This window comes from Corvus kubaryi, unplaced genomic scaffold (assembly GCF_017639235.1).
Source record: "Corvus kubaryi isolate FWS band 111438036 unplaced genomic scaffold, C.kubaryi_AGA036_p1.0 37262, whole genome shotgun sequence".
NCBI classification, from domain to species: Eukaryota; Metazoa; Chordata; class Aves; order Passeriformes; family Corvidae; genus Corvus; species Corvus kubaryi.
The window spans coordinates 854,655-875,249 of NW_024581078.1; the positions used below are offsets into that span (position 1 = coordinate 854,655).

The following is a 20,595-nucleotide window of genomic DNA, read 5'->3' on the forward strand; positions in this document are numbered from 1 at the left end:
ACATTTGGCTCCTAATCAATCCTGTTTCTTCTGCCAGCTTTAATACCTCGGTATCTGCACTGTTTATGTTCTGCTGTAATCTACCAGTAGCTGTTTTTAGTTTTACACTGTGGAGTAACTGATTAAGATCTTTCATCTGTTATCTCCTGCCTGTTCAATAAATAACTCATTTTATAATAGACCTGATCTGCCATCCTCAGACCTTGCAGGCCACAGGGATTCCTTAACATTAAGCCATAAATCCAAGGCCAAGGCAGGGCTGAAGCTCCCCCTCATCCCACGACACTGGGGCAGGCTGGATTCTCCCAGAGAGCCAGAGCTCCGTGGCCACAGAACATTGCAGAGGCTCCTTGTCTGCCCCAGGCCTGTCCCGGCCACTTCCCAGGGGGACTGTGTCCCACTCACCTCTGCCGTCCGTGGAGTACCCGGGGCCATGGGGACACATCTTCTTGTAGTGGGCAGTGCCAGGGAGGGGGCACAGCTCGCACTGGGGGCCCCAGCTGCGCCCGCTGTTGCAGCAGCACTCGGACTTGGTGACCAGGTTGCGGTTGGTGGAGGACATCTGGCACATGGTCTGCAGCACCTCCGTGAAGCAGAAGCCCTGGCGGGTGTCTGAGCACAGGAAAAGGGGACACAAATCCAAGATCTGAGGCAGTGCCAGCACCAGGGTAACGGAGCAGGCAGTGCCAGGGCCAACGGGGAGGGTGGGGGGGTTTGGATAAAGGTGATGCTCCAACAACTTTCCTGCTCAGGAGCAAAGAATCCCAGAATGGGTTGGGTTGGAAGGGACCTTAAATCCCACCCAGTGCCACCCCTGCCATGGCAGGGACACCTCCCACTGTCCCAAGTGGCTCCAAGCCCCGTCCAACCTGGCCTTGGGCACTGCCAGAAATCCAGGGGCAGCCACAGCTGCTCTGGGCACCCTGTGCCAGGGCCTGCCCACCCTCCCAGCCAGGAATTCCTTCCCAATATCCCATCTGTCAGCAGGAAGCCACTCCCTGTGTCCTGTCCCTCCATCCCTTGTCCTGAGTCCCTCTCCCGCTCTCTGAGCCCCCCTGACACCCGAAAAGCTCCCTGTGCTGCCCAGGCCGGGGCATTACCGATGCACTCGGTGCCCGAGGGACTGACTTCGAAGCCCTCGTTGCAGTCGCAGCGATAACTCCCGGCCGTGTTCACGCAGCGCCCATTGGGGCAGATCCCAGGCTTGGTCCGGCACTCGTTCTCATCTGCCAGGGAGGCACCGCACACAGCCCTGCTGAGCCCAGGGACAAACCTTCCCAGCTTCCCCTCCCTTTGGAACGCCCTCACAGAGCCCCTGAGGATCAGTTCCATGTTTTTATGCAGCTGGGAGAAACCTCCACTCGCCCTGGGAGAAACCTCCACCTGCCCCAGACCTCTCCCAGAGTAGGGTGGCAGAATTCAGCCTCCCTGGCTTGTCCCTGCTCCAGCTGCTGCTGGGATTGGGCTGGAGCTGGCTCTGTGCTGTGCAGCTCTGGGTTGTTCATTCCTGCCCATTCCAAAAGCAGCTTGGCACAGACTCGGAAAAACTCAAAGGGAAGGACACGTGGCACAGGGCTGTGTCACCCTGGGGGTGACCCACGGCTCCAGGGATGCACTGAGGTTTTGTGTGTCCTACTGGGACACTCGGGAAGTTGTGACATGTGGGAGAGCCCAGGAAGGAGCCCAAGGATGTAAAAGAAAGAAGGATGTAAAAGAAAGAAGGATGTAAACCAAAGCTCCGTGGAGGATCCCTCGGAGAGGACACTGTCCATGCCCCGGGAGTGCCCCCAGCCTGCCCTGGTACCTGTGCACCCCTCTCCATCGGGCCTGCGCTGCATCCCAGGAGGGCAGATGCACATGAAGGTGCCGATGAGGTTCTTGCAGAGCATCCCCCGGGACTCGCAGTCGTGCAGCCCCTCTGCGCACTCGTCCAGATCTGCAACGAGACCCCATGAGAGCCCCTGCCAGCCCCAGCTCTGCCTCAGACCCCATCAGAGCCCCTGCCAGCCCTGCCAGCCCCAGCTCTGCCACCCTTGCACTGCTCCATCTGGCTGGCACACAGCTTAAAAAATACCATGGAATGAGGTGGGCTGGAAGGGACTTAGAAATTCATTCAGTGCCACCCCTGCCATGGGCAGGGGCACCTTCCACTGTCCCAGGGTGCTCCAGCCTGGCCTTGGACAATTCCAGGGATGGGGCAACCACAGCTTCTCTGGGAAGCCTCCCCAGACTTCCAGGGAAGAATTCCCTTCTACCAGCAGGACACTGAGGTGGGTGATGGGAGAAAAGCCCAGAGATGCCAGCGCAGAATTCCCACCTTCCCCATACACACCTGGCCACGTGCAGGGGCTGGGGACAGTTTGGGCCATCCCCTGCTGGCTGCAGAAGGGGTTTTACCTCTGCACATCCTCCTGTCCTCCCGCAGGGCGTACCCGGAGGGGCAGGTGCACTCGTAGGAGCCGAAGGTGTTGATGCAGCGGAAGGCGCAGAGCAGGGGGTTCAGGGAGCACTCGTTGATGTCTGCAGGGAGGAGAGGACAGGACAGGACTCACCCCGGTGCCTTCGGCAGGGCAGGAACTCCCCAGGGCAGAGCCACCCTCCCCGGGCATCCATCCCATGAGAGCTTTGTTCCACCAAGGCCTCCTGCCGTGGTATCCCTGCAGAGCCCCTGGTGTCCCAGCAGCTTTGATGGGAACGGGCTGCTGGTTCTTGGGGAGGCAGCTCCCATGTTCATCCAGGTCTCCAGGCGTCCTCCTGGGCTCCAGAGGGAGCTGGCGGAGCCGCGTGTGGAGAGGAGCCCCATCCAGCTTTTCCACACCACCCACGGGGGGCTGGGTCAGGCAGGGGGTCCCACACAGCCCAGCGTGGATGGAACGAGGCGTTGTTACCTTCGCAGGTCATCATGGGCCCCGGCTCAAAGCCCTCGTCACAGGCGCATTCGAAGCCTCCCACCACGTTGGTGCAGGTGCCATTCCCACAGGGATTGCCAATGGAGCACTCGTCCGTGTCTGGGGAGCACAGCAGCGTGAGGAGGACGGGGATGGGGAAGGGCTGGGCTGGGCTCTTGCAGGGGGAGCTCTCAAACTGTCCGGGAAGGGAAGGGAAGGGAAGGGAAGGGAAGGGAAGGGAAGGGAAGGGGAGAGCAGCGATTCCCTCCCGGCACACACCCACAGCGATCCATCGCCTCTGGATCGAGGGGGACGGAGCAGGAGGGAGCAGGGCACCCATGCAGACCCCCACAGAGCCTCACCCACGCAGTTGACCCCGGTGTAGTCCAGGTTGTAGCCGAAGGGGCACTCGCAGCGGAAGGAGCCGTCGGTGTTGATGCAGGCCCCGTTGATGCACACGCCCAGGTTCTCCGAGCACTCGTTCACATCTGGGAATGGAAAACGACGCTTCACACAGCCACAAACAGCCCTGTCCCCTCAGCACTGACACGGGATGCTCAGGCGATCCCTGGAGTTTCAGGTGTTCCCTCTCCAGAGCTGAGGGATGAACCCCCGCTGGGCAGTCGGGGTTTGGGGGGTGCCCAGTCCCGTGTCCCCCCAGGATCCCTCCCTGCTCTCCTGCAGCCCAGCTCTGGTTGATCCCAGGCAACAACCCCCCAGCCCAAATTTCTCCTCATCCCTCCACCCTGCCTCACCTTCCCGGGTGTCACCCGGGCCTGGGATGGCCCCGTGGCCGTATGGACACAGTTCCTGGAAGGCAACTGGAAGAGAGCAGAGAAGTGGGATGTGCTGAAGGGATTCTGCTCCCAGCAGCTGAAATGGGCTTTGGAGGCTCCTGGGATTCCCATGGGGACACACCCACCGCTCCCATGGGGACACCCCCCATCCCTCCCATGGGAACACACCCATCCCTCCCATAGGGACACACCCATCCCTCCCATGGGAACACACCCATCCCTCCCATGGGAACACACGGACACACCCACCGCTCCCATGGGGACACCTCCCATCCCTCTCCCTAGGACACCCCCATCCCTCTCCCCAGGGACACCCCCATCCCTCTCCCCAGGGACACCCCCATCCCTCTCCCCAGGACACCCCCATCCCTCTCCCGTCCCTACCGTTGCCCTCCTGCGGGCACAGCTCGCAGGGGTCTCCCCAGCCCTCCCCGGGCATTTTGCTGCAGCAGCACCGAGCCTTGGTGGTGTTGAAGGCCTTGGGCACGGAGCACTTCCCGTTGTCAAAGCGAGTGAAGCAGAAGCTCTGGCGGGTGTCTGGGGGAGGATGGGGGCGTGCCAAGGTCAGGGAGAATCCCGGGAATTCTGCTCCCTCCCCCCAGGAGCGGCTGCACTGACCGAAGCAGCGGCGGCCGTTGTCGGACAGCACAAAGCCCGGGGGACACACGCACTGGAAGCTGCCAGGGGTGTTGGTGCACGTCCCAAAGAGGCAGATGTTGGGCTCCTCTTCGCACTCGTTGATGTCTGGGAGGAGCAGGGACACACGGGGCACCCAGAGGTCAGGAGAACAGGTGAGGGGAGTGTTTGGGGGCTGGACACCACCCCTGCCTCACCCCCCAACCTTCCCTCAGGGAAAACGGGCACAGCAACACCCCCGAGCCTCCTGTGCCACCAGAGCTGGTCTTGCCTGGCTTCCAGGAGGGCTTTGGGGGTGGTGATGCCCCTGGGATGGGACAGGTCAGGGTGCCCAGGTGCCGTGCTGGGAACGGGGGCACAGAGCCGACCTTACCGATGCAGTTGTCGTTCTGCACCTCGTAGCCAGGGGGGCAGATGCAGCGGAAGGAGCCCTCCAGGTTCTGGCAGGTGCCCGGGGAGCAGGTCCCGGGCAGGCTCACGCATTCATTGATGTCTGGAGAGGGGGAAAACAGCCAGGGATGGGGTCTGGGCTCTGCTCTGAGCACCTGGGGGTGCCCTGGGTGCACCAGGCCCTGCCTTGCCCCAAAGGTGACAGGGAACAGGGGAGACGTTTCCAGGATGGTTCCCAAAGATGTCCCTGGTACAATTTTAGGGCAAGGACAGGACATTTCTCCCACTGCCTGCAGGTCCCAGCACGTGGACAGCACAGGCCTGAAGGGAGATGGAGGCAGGGAGGGGCCAGTCCAGCTCTCTGTGGGCATTTAAATGACCAGGCTTTGCTTCCTGGGGACTTGTGAGCGCTTCTGGAGAATCCCACTGCTGGGACCAGCTTGGGGACCACATGGCACAGCACCAGCCAGGCCAGCGGACCCTGGACACTGCCCTGGACACTGCCCTGGACACTCACCCACGCAGTTCTTGCCGTCGGGGGTGCGGTCGTACCCCTCCTGGCACAGGCACTGGAAGGAGCCGACGCTGTTGATGCACTGCCCGTTCCTGCACACCTGCCCCACCAGGGACGAACACTCGTCAATGTCTGCGGGCCGGAGAGCAGCGGGAAACGGGAAGAGAGACGGAGCAAGAGCGTCAGAGTGTCACCTGTGGCACACACAGCCACCCTCGGCCACCAGGGCTGGCCCCGGTGAGTCATCCATGGCATCAGGGCTCTGGGGAACTCACTCACCCATGCAGTCGTTGTTGTGGGTGAGCTCGAAGCCCAGGAAGCAGAGGCAGTTGTAGGAGCCCACGGTGTTCTTGCAGGTCCCGTTGCCGCAGGGCTGCCGGTCACACTCGTCGATGTCTGCGGGGACAAGGTCACACCTGAGAATCCGGGTGGCTGCACGGCACAGGGAGGACACTTGGCTGTCCTTGGCAGCACCCTGGGGTGTCAGGGACTTGTGTCCCCCTGGGGTGACACTGACCCATGCACATGGTCTGCTCCCCGGTGGCCTTGAAGCCGTTGTGGCAGATGCAGACGTAGCTGCCCTCGGTGTCCACGCAGTCCCCATGGCTGCACACGTTGGGGATCTCCTGGCACTCGTTGCGACCTGAAATGAAGCCGAGGGGTCCAGGTGAGGGGCAGGGAGGGAATGGGGAGGGGGAGAGCAGAGCCCCGCCCATGGTTTTGGAGAGCTGACTTCATCACAACGAGATTTATGTGCTGCCATCCCAAAAAAAAGGGGAGTGTGATATCAGGTGTGTCCCAGTGATGCCATGAAATGTTTGCCTTTTCTTTTAACCCCGTTATACCTTTTTACAGCTTCTGTACTCCTAGTGCTTTTTGCCTACATTCTTGGACTTGTTTGTCAAGCTAAGAGACTGAACATTTTAGAAGCTTCGTAGCCAGGGATCAGCGTGCCCCAGAGCCCAAGGTCCTCTCCAGAACACATTCTGTAAACCAAGATAGAACCATCCAGGGGAAGGCTCCTTGGGGAGGGGGGCTCACTTGAGCCTCTCATTGGGGAATCTTTGATAGATCTGCTAATTAGTAACACCTATAATGTTATACCCAATGTTGGGGGGGCAGGGGGACACAGAGAGAGACTCGGCAGGGTGCATCTCGATGCACATGACCTGGATGTGTGCACCTAAGGATCCTTAAAATAAATACCAAGGTAAAATCCCTTTTCCCCTTCTAACCGTGTATGACTCCTGATTTTAAGACCAGGAAAAGGCATCACCAGGTGTCCCTGAGGTGTCCCCCAGGTGTCCCTGAGGTGTCCCCTTACCCACACAGGCTCCCCCCGGGGACAGGCGGTAGCCAGTGGCGCACTCGCAGCGGAAGCTCCCCGGGATGTTGACGCACTCCGCGTGCCGCTGGCACAGCGTCTCCCCGCTGCTGCACTCGTCGATGTCTGCAGGGACACAGGGCACAGGGACATTGGATGGCACCAGGAACGCCAGGATAAATCCAGCAGGGGCTGTCCTGGGAATGGCTGAGGCAGCGCTGGGATCGCTGCACCCAGCGGGACCAGCCCAGCTTGGGAAGCACCACTGGGATCACCGCGTCCAGCTCCCGGTCCTGTGCAGGACATGCCAGGAATCCCCCCCGTGGAGCTGCTGGCAGCCCCTGGGGCAGTATGCTGGGGGCGGGAGGTGCTGGAATTCCTGCTGGGATGCGGTACCTTCACAGATGAGCAGGATGTTGTTGTAGCTGAAGCCGATGGGGCACTCGCAGCGGAAGCTCCCGATCTGGTTGATGCAGACGCCGTTGGTGCAGATCGCCGGGATCTCGCTGCACTCATCGATATCTGCACACAATCCAACATCAGCATCCTGCCCCGGCATCCCGGGAATGCCCCACAACATCAGTATCCCCCCTTGGCATCCCAGGAATGCTGGGAGATGCTGGGAGAACTCATCTCCCACCTCCTCAGTCTCTGGCACTGCCAAGCCTCTTTTCCTTGCCCTAACCCTTAATTCCCTAGGGGAGGGGAAGGGCAGAAGCTCACAAGCAGCCTGGGAAGGAAGCAGAGGGTCAGGAGCAGCCCTGGCCCCGTGGGGATGCAGGATTTACTCACCAATGGGCTTCCCTGTGTGGATGTCGATGATAAATCCGGGGGCTTGGTTCCCACACAGGATCTGGTACTCGGCTGGAAAGGGAACACCGAGGTCATGGCTGTGCCCATGGACGGGGGGGTTAAGTGAGGGACAACTGTGCTGGAACTGGGGTCTGACAGGCAGCAGGGGCTCCCCACTGTGCTTGGAGTCACCCCCAGGGTGCTCTCCCTTCTCCTCTATCTTGTTGGTGTCCATGCCCCAAATTTCATGGGAAAACAGGAAACTTGAGGTGGCAGGGATCACCTGGGACAGACTTACAGCTGGCAGGGGTGGCACAGGAACCCCGTGAGGGCACTTACGGCTGGCAGGGGTGGGACAGGGCTCGCAGGGTTTGTTCCAGGCCTTGCCAATGTTGTAGGAGCAGCAGCACATCTTCTTGGTCATGTTGAAGGACAGCTCGTTCTCGCACGTGTCGTTGTAGTTGCGGTAGCAAACGCTCTTCCTCATGTCTGCAACGGCAGAGCCGGGCTCAGGACAGCCCTGGGAATGGCACTGCCAGCCCCAGGAATGGGAGGGAAGACCTCCAAGACTGAGCCCAACCCATGCCCCATCTGTCACCCAGACCAGAGCACTGAGTGCCACGTCCAGCTTTGAATCCCAGGCCCTGTTCCCAGCTCTTCTGCTCCATCCCCTCAGCACAGCCCCAGGGTCGGGCACAGGGCAGTGCCAGACCCCTCACCACAGATCTGGCCCATTCCCCGCGGATCTGGAGCCCTCCCCATGAATCCTGAGCCCTCCCCAGGGATCTGGAGCCGTACCCATGCAGTTGTTTCCCCCGTTGACCTGCATGTACTCGGGGGGGCACACACAGGTGTAGTTGCCCAGGGTGTTGTAGCAGGTGCCAGGGCCACAGATCCCAATGTGGGCAGAGCACTCGTCGATGTCTGCGGGATAAAGGAGTCAAAGCACTGGGCACGGGTGGGGAAGGGCACGGGGTGGGGTGGGGGTAGGCTTGGCACGAGGGATGGGTGGGTTTGGCACAGGGACAGGTTTGTGATGAGGAAATCTGGAAGGGAAAGAACCACTCCTGGGGCAGCTGGGATGCACACACACAGCTCTGGCATGTGTGTGTGCCATCCACCACGGACAACACCCAGCCCCTGCAGCAGGTGCCACCCCTGTCCCCCGTCCCTGGCACCGGTACCTTCGCAGATGCGGGTGTCCTCGTTGAGGTAGTAGCCCAGGGGACACTCGCACTGGAAGCTGCCGAAGGTGTTGACGCAGTTCCCGCCCTGGCACAGCCCCGGCAGCTCCTGGCACTCATCGATGTCTGAGGAGGGACAGCAGTGGGACATTTTCACTGCCTGTGCCACCCCTGCAGCTCCAGAGTTCATCCCACCATGCCCAGCCCTGCTCTGGACCGTGGCCAAGGAGAGCCACACTTTGTGTCCATCACTTGGTGGTCAGTGGGCACCCACCAGCCCAGTGCCACGGCACAGAGTCCCCACAGGGCTGGGGTCCCCCAGCACCCCATCCCTCGGGAAGGGCCATGGGAATAGGGATAACTCACCCTCCAGGATGACAGTGATGGGGTTGGGCCGGAACCCTTCTCCCCCAGGGCACAAGGTCTTGTACTCGGCTGTGGAGAAAGGCAGTCGGGGGAGCTGAGAGGGCTCCCATGGACCAGGAGGGGTGGGGAGAGCCAGGAGAATCCCAGGAGAATCCCAGGAGAATCCCAGGAGGAACAGGCCATGAGGATGTGTCTGGGGCTCAGACGGAGCAGCTCGATCCCCATCGCCTGCCGAGCCAACGGAGCCATCCCACAGCCTGCCCTCCCTGGAAGGGGGTGATTCCACATTCTCTCCCCCAGCCCACTGCACCGGGAATGAAGGATCCCAGCCCAGATCCCCCAGACACGACAGCCTGGTCTCTCCCACTCCGCTTCACCTCTGCCCTGCCCTGCCTGGAGCAGCAAGTCCTGAACTCGGCACCTCCAGTCGGAGTTGAGAATCCATCGGGAAGCGTCCCTGCCTCTCTTCCCCCCTTCCCACCCCATGCTCATCCCAAGCTTTTCCCCACTCACTGGTGTTGGCCGGAGGACAGAGCTCGCAGGGGTTGCCCCAGGCACGGCCCAGGGAGCAGCAGCAGGAGGCCCGAGTGACCCCCACTCCGATCTCAGCACTGCAGGAGATGCCCCCATCTCCTCGATCCTGCGTGTCCAGGAAGCAATTCCCAACCCGGGTATCTGCACAGAGACAGGGCTGCGTGAGCAAAGCCTCTCCTGGAAAGCTTGTGGGTGCAGGAGGAACGGAATCATGGAATTGTGGAACCTTAAAGATGATCGTGTTCCACCCCCTGCCACGGGCTGCAAAGGAATGTGAAATGTTCCAGGGATAAGGAAAAATTGTGGGTTACTGGGAGCTGTGTGGGATCATGGAATCCCAAATGGTTTGGGCTGGAGGGATCTGAAGGATCATCCTGGCCACGGGCAGGGACACCTTCCACTGTCCCAGGCTGCTCCAAGCCCCGTCCAGCCTGGCCTTGGACACTGCCAGGGAATTAAACAGCTCCAGAGCTGCCCTGGAGTGACATTGCTTCAACAAGAGGGGCATCCACAGTGGTGACAGTGACACGAGGTGGGGCACACTTGACAGGACGTGAGTTAAACCCAGGGGACAGCCAGGCAGGGACAGCCAGGCAGGGACAGCCTCACTGTGACCAGTTCCAGCTACAAGAGACCACCAAGAAGGACCCGCAGGGTGTCAGGGGGGTCCCCACTCACCCACACAGCCCACCCCAGTGGGGTTCAGCTCGAAGTCCTGGGGGCAGTTGCACAGGTAGCTGCCAGGGGTGTTGACACAGAGCCCGTTGATGCAGTTCACAGGGTCTGCACACTCGTTGATGTCTGAAAGGATGGACAGATGGACACTGAAGATCAAGGTGAGCACTGCCAGGAAAGCCCAGCCCAGCCGGAGCTCTGTGCCCAGGGTGTCCCCCACGTGAGGCAAAGCCCCTCTAGAACACATCTTGCCCTGTGCCACTGCCACCACCCTGCCCAGAGGCAGAAGGGAGGAGCAGAGCCACCCCCAGCTGTCCCTCCTGGCCACCCCCCAGCAGCAAAGACGTCACAGGGTTGCTGGACTGATTGGGGCCAGCCCAGCCCAGCAGAGCCCAGAGCGGGACCCTCACCCAGGAGCCCTGACCTGTGCAGTTGCCCCCGCTCCTGTCCAGCTCATATCCATCGTCACAGGCACAGCGGAACATCCCGGGCAGGTTCTGGCAGGTGCCAAAGACACAGATGTTCTGGAAGGTGCATTCATCAATGTCTGCAAAACAGGGACAGCTGGGGACAGGCTGTGGCAGGGTGAGGGCCAGGACAGGCTTCTCCTGCCCAGCTGTGACCAACCCACCCCAGGACGGTTCTGGTGCCGTGGGAGACAATCTCCTGGGAGAGCTGGGCCACTCCACCCTCTCCCACTCTCTCCCCTCACCCCTGTTCTCCTGGTTTTCCATCTGGCAGGAATCCAGCTCAGCCCAGCCTCTCTGAGGGCTGGGGACCAACTGCAGCCAGTGGCAGAGGTGGCACCTCAGGAGCCTGGCACCAGCGCTGGATCAGGAGGTGACAGCAGAGGACAGAGAAGGCCAGGAGGGAGTCAGAGCCCGGGGCACTCACCCTGGCAGGCCTTGCTGTCCTCGGTGGGGTTGAAGCCCATCTCGCACTCGCAGCGGTACCCGCCGGGCGCGTTGAGGCACTGCCCGTTCTCACACAGGTTCACGTTGTCCGCGCACTCATCCACGTCTGCAGGGAGGGACAGTGTCCACACAGGGGTGGGGGCTGCCCCCAGCCAGCCCAGGGACCCCAGGAGCCTGTGCCCACCCACTGCTGGGAGGCTGCAGCTCCTGTCACGGCCCTGAGCCTCCCCAAACACCTGTGAGGAGCTGCTGGGTCCCTGCTGGAGATCCCTGTGGCACAGACCAGGCTGCCCTGTGCTTTGGGGCACACGTGCTTTGGGGAACCCCAGCCACAGGCAGCACCAAGCAAGGCTGGTGGCTCAGAGGGGCTGGTCCCTGTCCCAGTCCCGTTCCTGCTGCCAGCCCCAGGCTCACCCGAGCAGGAGAAGCCATCGCCGTTGAAGCCGTCGCGGCAGGCGCAGCGGTAGGAGCCGGGCGTGTTCACGCAGTTGGCGTTCAGGTTGCACTTGTGCTCCTCGGTCGCACACTCGTCCAGGTCTGGGCACGGACAACACCCTGTCAGTGCCTGGCCTGGCTAATCTGGAATGACCTTGGGCTCCTGGATGAGCTGGACCCACTTACTACGGAACCACAGAGCAGTTTGGGTGGGAAGGACGTTAAGGATCATCCAGTCCCACCCCCAGGGACACCTTCCACTAGCCCTGTCCAGCCTGGCCTTGGTCACCTTTTCTTGCCTTTCCCCTGAGCCTGGGCAGCTACAGGGGCACACAAACGGCCCAGGAGACTGTCCAGGCACTTGGAGGCTCCAACACATCCCTGGAAGCCTCTGTGGCCACAAGCAGGACACTGCTAAGCCCTGACCATGTCCCCAAGTGCCACATCTACACGGCTTTTAAATCCCTCCAGGGATGGTGACTGGGCCTGGGCTGGACAACCCTTTCTATGAAGACATTTTTCCAATTTTCCCAATATCCAACCTAAACCTCCCCTGGCACAGCTTGACACCATTCCCTCTTGTCCTGTTGTTCCCTGGCAGCAGAGCCCAACCCCACCCTCCCGTCAGGGAGCTGCGCAGAGCCAGAAGGCTCCCCCTGAGCCTGCTTTGCTCCAGGCTGAGCTCCTCCATCTCCTGGTGCTCCAGTGGAAGCTCAGCCCAGCCTTCCCAGCTGCCTGCAGAGCACCTGGAGAGGGATCAGCCTCCCCTGGAGGAGGACTCACCGTTGCACTTGAGGCCATCCCCGAGCCAGCCCGAGCGACACTTGCACTTGAAGCTGCCGGGGACGTTGATGCAGGACGCGTGCATGTCACAGTTGTGGGCCCCAATCTCACACTCATCGATGTCTGCAGAGGAAGGACACCAGGGCTGGCACAGCTCAGCTCTCCCAGCACAGCAGGGCTGAGCCAGGGATGGTCCCACTCTGGGCTTTGGGCACCGACGGCTCCCGGAGCTCCCAGGGCTCTGGGGGAGAGGCTGCCCGGGGCTGAATCCTGGGGCTGAGGGTACAACTGGGCAAAGGGCAGGCTCCTGGCTTGGCCATCACCCGGGAACAGGTGGGTTCCTGCCTGCATCCTGCCTTGCTGGCCCTCTGTGCCTGCCCAGGAGGGCTCCCAGCACATCCCACAGCAACCCCACACAGGCCCCTGGGATGGGGCTTTCTCCAGGGCAGCTCTGAGAGGGTTTTCCCATTTTTGCCACTGGCAGCCCTGGCTCCAGGGGTGCTGAGCTCCCACCTGTGCACCCCGTGGTGCCCTTCTTGACGAAGTAGCCCAGCTGGCAGTGGCAGATGAAGGAGCCCTTGGTGTTCTCACACTCGCCATGCAGGCAGATGTTGGGGTTGAGGTCGCACTCGTTCACATCTGCAGGACAAAACCAACCATGGGACACCCCAAGGACCCTGGTGTGGCTCTGGGGACAGGATGCAGAGCTGGGACACGTCCAGGACACAGCCAGGGCCTCACCAATGCAGGTCTTCATGTCCAGGGATGCCATGAAGCCGTCGAAGCAGAGGCACCGGTACTCCCCGGGGATGTTGGTGCACTGCCCCCCGTCACAGATGTCGGGATTATCCTCACACTCATCAATATCTGCACAGAGGAGACCGTGCCAAGGTGAACACAGTGAACAGGCACAGCAGGAGCACGGGGGGCAGGAGGAAATCCCAAATCATGAGGGGCTGGACGGGGCAGTGCAAAGCAAAATCATCCACCCAGGGAAATCCCCTCTCTGGAAGGGACTTAAAAGTGAGACCCCTCATCCTGGAGCCAACTGGGGGGGACACAGAAGTCCCTGGGGCTACAAGAGCCAAGGTGGCCACTGACCTGCACAGGACCTCTTGTCTGGCATCAGGGCATAGCCTTCGCTGCAGCTGCACTCGTAGCTGCCCTCGGAGTTGGAGCAGTGGGTGTCACAGCCCCCGTTGGTGATGGTGCACTCATCGATGTCTGGGGACAACCACACAACGGCCTGAGTCAGGAGGGACCCTCAGGGATCACCCAGCCCAACCCCTGGCCCTGCATAGACAAGAGCCCAGGCAGCAGTTTGGGTGGGAGAGGAGGACACAAATCTCACCCAGCCAGGAGAAAACACCTCATTCCTTCTCCCCAGCCCCTGGCACTGCCCTCACAGCCCTCACAGCCGGTGACAGTCCCTTGCCAGCAGCACAGATTTGGCTGTCACTCATCCAGGGCGTTCCCCCTTTGCTTTACCCCCTGAACACTACAACACACACGAGCCCAGGAGGGTTCTGGGCTCATCCCAAGGTTCTGGAGGGACCCTTTGGGGGAGCACTCACCGACACAGCCCTGCCTGTCCAGCGTGGCCTGGAAGCCCGAGTCGCAGGAGCACTGGTAGGTGCCGATGACGTTGACGCAGCGCCCGTTGCGACAAAGGTTGTCACTGAGGGAGCACTCGTTGATGTCTGAGGGAACAAGAGCACTTTGAGCAGCCAGCCCTGCTCAGGCCACACTCAGGCCATCATCTAGTGCCCACCCTGGGTGTCCAAACTGGATTTGTCCCATTGGTCAAAGGGAGCAGCAGAACGAACAACAGTGAAACACTGGGAATGAGCTTGGTCCCTCCTCCTGGATGAGCTGGACCCACTCATCATGGAAGCACAGAAGGCTTTGGGTGGGAGGGACCTTAAGGATCATCCATGGGCAGGGACATGGGCAGGGACACCTTCCCCTAGCCCCGGCTGCTCCAAGCCCTGGGCAGTTCCAGGGATGGGACATGGGGGATGGGAAGGAGATACCCACATGCCTGCAGGAGCTCCAGGGCTCCCTGTGGGATCCCTGCTGTGCCCCCTCACCGATGCAGGTGTTGCCCTCGGCCGTCAGCTCGTGCCCAGGGGGGCAGATGCACTCGAAGCTGCCGTCGGTGTTCATGCAGATCCCGCCCCGGCACAGCAGCGGGTCCCGCTCGCACTCGTTGATGTCTGCACAGGAAAATGGGATTGGTCCCTTCCAGCTGCTGCTGCTGCGCTGGAGGCACATCCCAGAACAGGGAATATCACACAGTTAACAGGGCAGGGAGTGCATGGCTTGGATCCAGTGGTCTCCTGGTTGGAGCCTGAATGTTGGGAAATCACAGCTCGTGCTTGACCTCAGCAGAACCCAGGAGCCCCTCAGTGACAGCAGAACAAGGGACTGAGGTTGGATATATTTAAAAAACTCATTTTCCTTTCATGTTTATTTCTCTGACTCCAGCCTTGAAATTAGGAATGGGATATTTTCCCTGACTTGGATAAAACACTGATGAGATTTCCAGGTAAAGAGGGCTGAGATGCACCTGAAAATGGGGGTGGCAGGTCCCTACCAAACACCCCCAGATCAGTGGGAGCCTGTTCCCGGTGAATCCCAGGCTGCATCTTCACTGCTGTTGTTGTCCCCTGCCCCAGGCTGGAAAGAATTCCTCCCTCAGGAGGCTGAAGCCAAATTCTTTTGCCAAACACAGGTGGGAAGAAGTTAATCCTTGACCACAGGCAAGGACAAAACGTCACCACCCCCTTTGGGGTAAGATGACTCAGCTCCCTGTCACCCAGAAAAACAGGATAAAGTGGAATTGGACGGGTAACAGTGAGCATTAAATTAAAAAAAGAACAATGAAAAGAACAATGAAATTTATATCCTTCTATAAAGATTAGAAATCTGATTACTGGAAGAAGGCATCAGGTCATGGGTGAGGACTGTGACATTCTCAGTGTCCCAGAAATGGAGCAGAAGGAGGAGGATGATCAGTGGGAGCTGTGGAAACCCCTGCTACAAATTGTATAGAAAAGACAAAGCCCCTGCCAGGGGCAGTGATTTATTTTAAAGACCACAGAGAATAAAACATGAAAAATAAATAAATGATGTTGAATCATGGCTTGAAGTGGTTTGAAAGTCCAAGCCAAAGCAGGGAGAGCAGAATATTAAGAGCAGGTCAGTGAGACAAGTGAGTCTGGCTGGACAGAGGAGAGGAACATGGAATGCCAGGAATTAGAGGACAGCAAGAGTCTGGCTGAGCTGTTGGAGACAAACTGAGGTACTGAGGTCACTGATGGGATTTTTTAAGCTCCAAACAAGAATTATTCAATTGAAAACAGATGGGACTCTGACAGAATAAAAACAAGCCTTGGGCAGATGGGAGGAGCTGTAAGGAATTGTGTGAGGGTAAAGGGAGATTAAATGGGCAGGTGAAGGGAGCCCCTATAACTGAGAGCTGGGTGGGGTGGGAGAGGGCACGTGGTGTCCCAGAACTCCTCAGGGAGGATTTGATCCATGGAAGCGTTTGGGGAGCCGGGCAGCTCTGGCCCTGGCCATGCCCTGTCCCAGCAGGGGCCCAGCCTCACCCATGCAGTTCTTCATCATCATGAAGCCGCTCTCGTAGCCCTCGAAGCACTCGCACTCGAAGCTGCCCGGGGTGTTCACGCAGGAGCCGTGGCCACACAGGTCGGGGGAGATGCGGCACTCGTCGATGTCTGGGGACAAGGACAGGCAGTGGGGCAGGACAGGCCACCAGCACCGCCAGAGCCAGCGCTGGGCTGCCCACACTGCACACCCAACTCGCTGGGCAGGGACCAGGGACAAAGGAACTCCCTGTCCCTGGAGAGGCTGCAGTTACGCTGCTCCCTGGGGCAGGGCTGACCCTTCATCCCACAGGCAGGAGGAGCTTTATGGAATCACAGAATGGTTTGGGTCGGAGGGACCTTAAATCCCACCCAGTGCCACCCCTGCCGTGGGCAGGGACACCTCCCACTGTCCCAGGCTGCTCCAAGCCCCAATGTCCAGCCTGGCCTTGGGCACTTCTACTCATGGTCCTGCCCTTGGCTCCTCCCCACATCCCTCAATAAGCGCCAGGACTCCTCTGGGCAGCCCCACCCTGCTGAGCCCCCAAAGGCAGTAGGAAGAGCCCGGAGGGGGTCCCTCACCTGTGCAGTTCCTCTCCTCAGCATCCAGAGCAAAGCCATTGCCGCAGATGCACCGGAAGCTGCCGATGGTGTTCCGGCAGGTGCCGTGGGTGCACAGCCCAGAGAACACCTTGCACTCGTTCACATCTGAGGGGGCACCAGAGGAGTTCAGGGTGGGGGGGTCTCCGTGAACCCCCTCAGGCAGCGGGGCCGCAGCTGAGAGGGGCCCAGCCCGGCCCCAGCAGCCCCGAGTCCCCCTCACCTTTGTAGAAGGGCCGTCCCGAGAGCACGTCCCCGCGGTTGGCAAAGCCCGGCCCACGGGGACAGATGGCCTTGTACTCGCTGGAGCCCGCCCTGGGACACTCCTCGCAGTCGGAGCCCCAGGCCGAGCCCACGGAGCAGCAGCACATGTCCATGCGGAACTTGCCGGGCAGCGGCTCCGTGCACTCATCCTCGTCCCAGCGCATGTAGCACTGCTCCACCCGCACGTCTGGGGACACAGCGCTGCTCAGCCCCCAGCACAGCCGGCCACGTCGCTGCCTGGGACGGGCTGAGCTTCCTGCGGTGGCTTTGGTTGGAGCGTCCTCCAAACAGCGCCCATGGGGATGAGAAAACCTTTCCTGGGAGGGATTCCATAGCATGGAGTGCTGGCAACAGGGCCAGAGGATGGACCCTCACAGAATCCCAGGATTTAGGTTGGAAAAGACCTTTGAGATCACTGAGTCCAGCCTATGACCCAACATCACCTTGTCACCCAGACCACGGCACCGAGTGCCACATCCAGGCTTTTCTCAAACACGGTGCTGCAAGCGCAGGTGGCCCCCACAAAGGGCAGGAGTTTGGCACTGGGTGCCCAGGAGCTGTTTTAGGGCTGCTGGGCCACGTCTTTAACCCCTGAGGTTATCTGGCCACTCCTGAAGTCCACCCAAGAAGGACAATGGTGTTACTGGCCAGACTTGAGGACATGAAACTCTGGTTCAGCTGTGAGGTTTGGGGGCTCTCTCAGGTGTGACTTGATTCCCAAGAATTCCTGGGGCACATGGCAGGGAGGATCTGGGCAGAGGAGGTGTCCTTACCCACACAGGTCCTGGCAGTGCCATCCAGGGTCAGCCCCTCGGGGCACTCGCAGCGGAAGGAGCCGGCCGAGTTCACGCAGCGTCCATTGGGGCACACACCCGGGAACACCTCGCACTCGTTCACATCTGTGGGCACAGAGGTGGGGGAAGGTGAGGGATGGCACGGGGACACATCCAGTGTGGCCTGGAGGGGCTCCTGGAGGAGGTGGGAGGAGCCCAGAGCCACCCACCAGGCTCCAAGTGGCAACTTATCCATGAAAACCGGGCACAAACAGGGATGGGATCTGGGCATGGACAGACAGACAGACAAAGGGCCAGAGAGTGGAGATCCCCCCCAAGCCTCAGAGAAGCAGGACACCAACACGGACACCATGCCCAGGTTCCCAATAACAGCAGTTATTTTACCTTCACAGGTGACCCCCTTCATGCGGGCGTATCCCCGGGGACAGGCGGTGTCTGCAAGGGACAGGAACGTCAGCAAAGAAACCCATCCACGTTTCCCACAGAATCATGGAGTATCCAGAGCCAGGAGGGACCCACAGGATCACCCAGTCCAACTCCTGACCCTGCCCAGACACCCCAACAATCCCACCCTGTCCCTGGGCGTTGTCAGTGCCCCAGCACCCTCCAGGGAAGAACCTGTTCCTGATCTCCATCCCACCCCCGGGCACAACTCCAGCATTTCCTCGGGAATGCCAGAGCCTGGCAGAACCTCACCGATCTCGCAGCGCTCGCAGGGGCTGCCCCAGGCTGCCCCCAGGGTGGCACAGCACTCGGATTTCAGCGTGGCCCCGTTGATGTTGACCTCGCAGCGCCCGTCCTGGATGTTGAGCCAGCAGGTGCCCTTCATGCTGTCTGCAGGGACAGACATGGGGGCTGGAGGGGCTGCTCCACGCCCCACATTCCAGGGGCATGGAAGCCCTGGGAGGCAGCTGGGAGGAGCTGTCTCTGCCCAAGTGCTCCCTGGGGACACTGATCCTTCAGGATCAGCAGGGACACAAACCAGGCTGGTCCCCAGAGCCTTAAATCCCATCCAGTGCCAGCCCTGCCATGGGCAGGGACACCTTCCCTGATCCCAGGCTGCTTCAGCCTGGCCTGGGACACTTCCAGGGATCCAGGGGCAGCCACAGCTGCTCTGGGAAATCCATTCCAGGGCCTCTCCACCTTCCCAGGGAAGGATTCCATCCCAGTATCCCATCCATCCCTGCCCTCTGGAATTCCCGTCCCTGCGCCAGGCCAGGTGACCATGCAGGGTGACGCTGGCAGTGCCGCCTGGCCCTGGCAGGAGCTGGCCCCACTCACCCACACAGATGGTGCCACTGGGGTCCAGTTTGCTGCCCGGGGAGCACTCACAGGCGAAGGAGCCGGCGTTGTTCCGGCACAGCCCGTTCACACACGGGTTGGACGTGCACTCGTTGATGTCTGCGGGGACAAGGGACAAAGGGACAAGGGACAAAGGGACAAAGGGACAAAGGGACAAGGGACAAAGGGACAAAGGGATGGTCACTGGGGGCAGTGACAGGGGACACCGCCTCGGAGACACAGACTGGAGGAGGTGAGAGCAAAGAGCCTGAAGAATGGTGGTTTAAATTGTTTTTTACATGGTATTAAATATCATAATAAAATTTAAAATATGCTAGAATATGTAATATATATAAAATATAATATATATAAAATATAAAAGATACAATATAGAAATATATCATGATATAATAATGTGATATATAACAGTAAATACTATATAATATAATCATATAATATATAATATATAGTACATCATATATACTCTATGTGGTGTATTATATATTATTGTATACTACATATATACAATCATATATAACATATAATCATGACATATAGAATGTAACAACTACTACATAATGTACTATATGCTATATAATGTATAAATAATAAATTATATATAAATTCCATATAAATATATAAAATATAGGTATAAACACGTAATTTAGAGAGATCTAACAACAATATTAAAAATATGAGATTTTTAAAAATTTATTGGGATCGAGGCTGCACAGCATTGGCCACTTTTCACTTTCTTCACAGAAAATCAGCTTTTTTCAACAAACACTTGTGTGCAAAGTGCCAGTTCTCAAATATTTGAGGCCTCTGTGCACAGGAAACCATTTCTCCCCCTCCAAATCACAACCTTTCAATCAAATTCCCTAAACCTTGCAATTTTGGTCAGGCCTCAAGCTCAAATTTTGTGGGCCTGGAGGAAATTGCTCTGGTTTCCAGGCTCAGATGTTTTGGGGTTGGGTGTCCACTGCTTTGAACCCAGTGTGAAGGACCACAAAAAACCATGAGAAAAAACCCTAAAGATGAGGTAAAAACCCCCGAGCCCCAAAGGCGGAGCTGCAGTGGGGGGTTAGAGCTGGGCTGGCTCCAGGCAGGGCTCGGCCCCGTTACCTTCGCAGGTGTCGGTCTCGGTGCGGAACATGAAGCCCTTGGGGCAGGTGCAGGTGTAGCTGCCGGGGGTGTTCCTGCACAGGCCGTTGTCACACAGCAGCCGATTGACGCTGCACTCGTCCACGTCTGGGGACAGACGGCGTCCGTGAGCTGCTCTGGGCTGGCAAGGGTTAATTTCCCCCACGCGACCACAGGATGGACCCAGGGGACCAAACCCCAGCCCCTGCACAGACACCCCAACAATCCCACCCTGTCCCAGAGTGCTGTCCTGGAGCTCTGGCAGCCTCGGGGCTGTGCCCGTTCCCTGGGCAGTGCCCAGGCCCCCTTGGGGGGAAGAACCTTTCCCTGAGATCCATCCCAAACCTCCCCTGACACAGCCCCGGCCGTTCCCTGTGTCCTGTCCCTGCTCCCAGAGCGCAGAAATCAGAGCTGCCCCTTCTCTTCCCTCACAAGGAACTTGCAGAGTCCCCCCTGCTCTCCCGGGGGTGCTGAACCTGCCCACGGGGAGCAGGGAACGAATCCTTGTTTTCCTTTCCCCATTAAACTGTCCTTATCCCAACCCATGAGTTCTCCCCCCAGTCCCACTGCTGGGGGAGCGAGCAGGGGGCTGTGGGGGCTGTGGGGGCTGTGGGGGACTGAGGGGGCTGAGGGGGGCTGTGGGGGGCTGTGGGGGACTGAGGGGGCTGAGGGG

The 20,595-nt window shown here is 59.5% G+C and overlaps 1 protein-coding gene across 3 annotated transcripts in view; it reads right to left on the reverse strand.

Moving 5' to 3' along the window:
- Positions 1-20,595, reverse strand: part of FBN3 (fibrillin 3) — a 67,056-nt gene that overhangs the window by 6,549 nt on the left and 39,912 nt on the right. For 2 of the 3 annotated variants that reach the window (XM_042024397.1, XM_042024396.1), the window contains exons 19-57: positions 19,905-20,030; positions 18,780-18,899; positions 18,195-18,332; positions 17,883-17,933; positions 17,478-17,603; positions 16,664-16,891; positions 16,423-16,548; positions 15,844-15,972; positions 14,323-14,448; positions 13,807-13,932; positions 13,334-13,456; positions 12,974-13,099; positions 12,746-12,871; positions 12,233-12,355; positions 11,429-11,551; positions 10,995-11,120; positions 10,525-10,647; positions 10,104-10,226; positions 9,405-9,566; positions 8,892-8,960; positions 8,526-8,651; positions 8,140-8,265; positions 7,681-7,830; positions 7,342-7,413; positions 6,946-7,071; positions 6,550-6,675; positions 5,743-5,868; positions 5,505-5,621; positions 5,229-5,357; positions 4,695-4,814; positions 4,304-4,429; positions 4,070-4,222; positions 3,644-3,709; positions 3,251-3,376; positions 2,889-3,008; positions 2,398-2,520; positions 1,805-1,936; positions 1,101-1,226; positions 406-612 (exon numbers count right to left, since the gene is read on the reverse strand). In XM_042024397.1, the coding sequence (XP_041880331.1) occupies positions 406-612; positions 1,101-1,226; positions 1,805-1,936; positions 2,398-2,520; positions 2,889-3,008; positions 3,251-3,376; positions 3,644-3,709; positions 4,070-4,222; positions 4,304-4,429; positions 4,695-4,814; positions 5,229-5,357; positions 5,505-5,621; positions 5,743-5,868; positions 6,550-6,675; positions 6,946-7,071; positions 7,342-7,413; positions 7,681-7,830; positions 8,140-8,265; positions 8,526-8,651; positions 8,892-8,960; positions 9,405-9,566; positions 10,104-10,226; positions 10,525-10,647; positions 10,995-11,120; positions 11,429-11,551; positions 12,233-12,355; positions 12,746-12,871; positions 12,974-13,099; positions 13,334-13,456; positions 13,807-13,932; positions 14,323-14,448; positions 15,844-15,972; positions 16,423-16,548; positions 16,664-16,891; positions 17,478-17,603; positions 17,883-17,933; positions 18,195-18,332; positions 18,780-18,899; positions 19,905-20,030 (4,917 nt within the window). The remainder of the gene's footprint in view (positions 1-405; positions 613-1,100; positions 1,227-1,804; positions 1,937-2,397; positions 2,521-2,888; positions 3,009-3,250; positions 3,377-3,643; positions 3,710-4,069; positions 4,223-4,303; positions 4,430-4,694; positions 4,815-5,228; positions 5,358-5,504; positions 5,622-5,742; positions 5,869-6,549; positions 6,676-6,945; positions 7,072-7,341; positions 7,414-7,680; positions 7,831-8,139; positions 8,266-8,525; positions 8,652-8,891; positions 8,961-9,404; positions 9,567-10,103; positions 10,227-10,524; positions 10,648-10,994; positions 11,121-11,428; positions 11,552-12,232; positions 12,356-12,745; positions 12,872-12,973; positions 13,100-13,333; positions 13,457-13,806; positions 13,933-14,322; positions 14,449-15,843; positions 15,973-16,422; positions 16,549-16,663; positions 16,892-17,477; positions 17,604-17,882; positions 17,934-18,194; positions 18,333-18,779; positions 18,900-19,904; positions 20,031-20,595) is intronic. The other variant, XM_042024398.1, reaches the window with a different exon arrangement.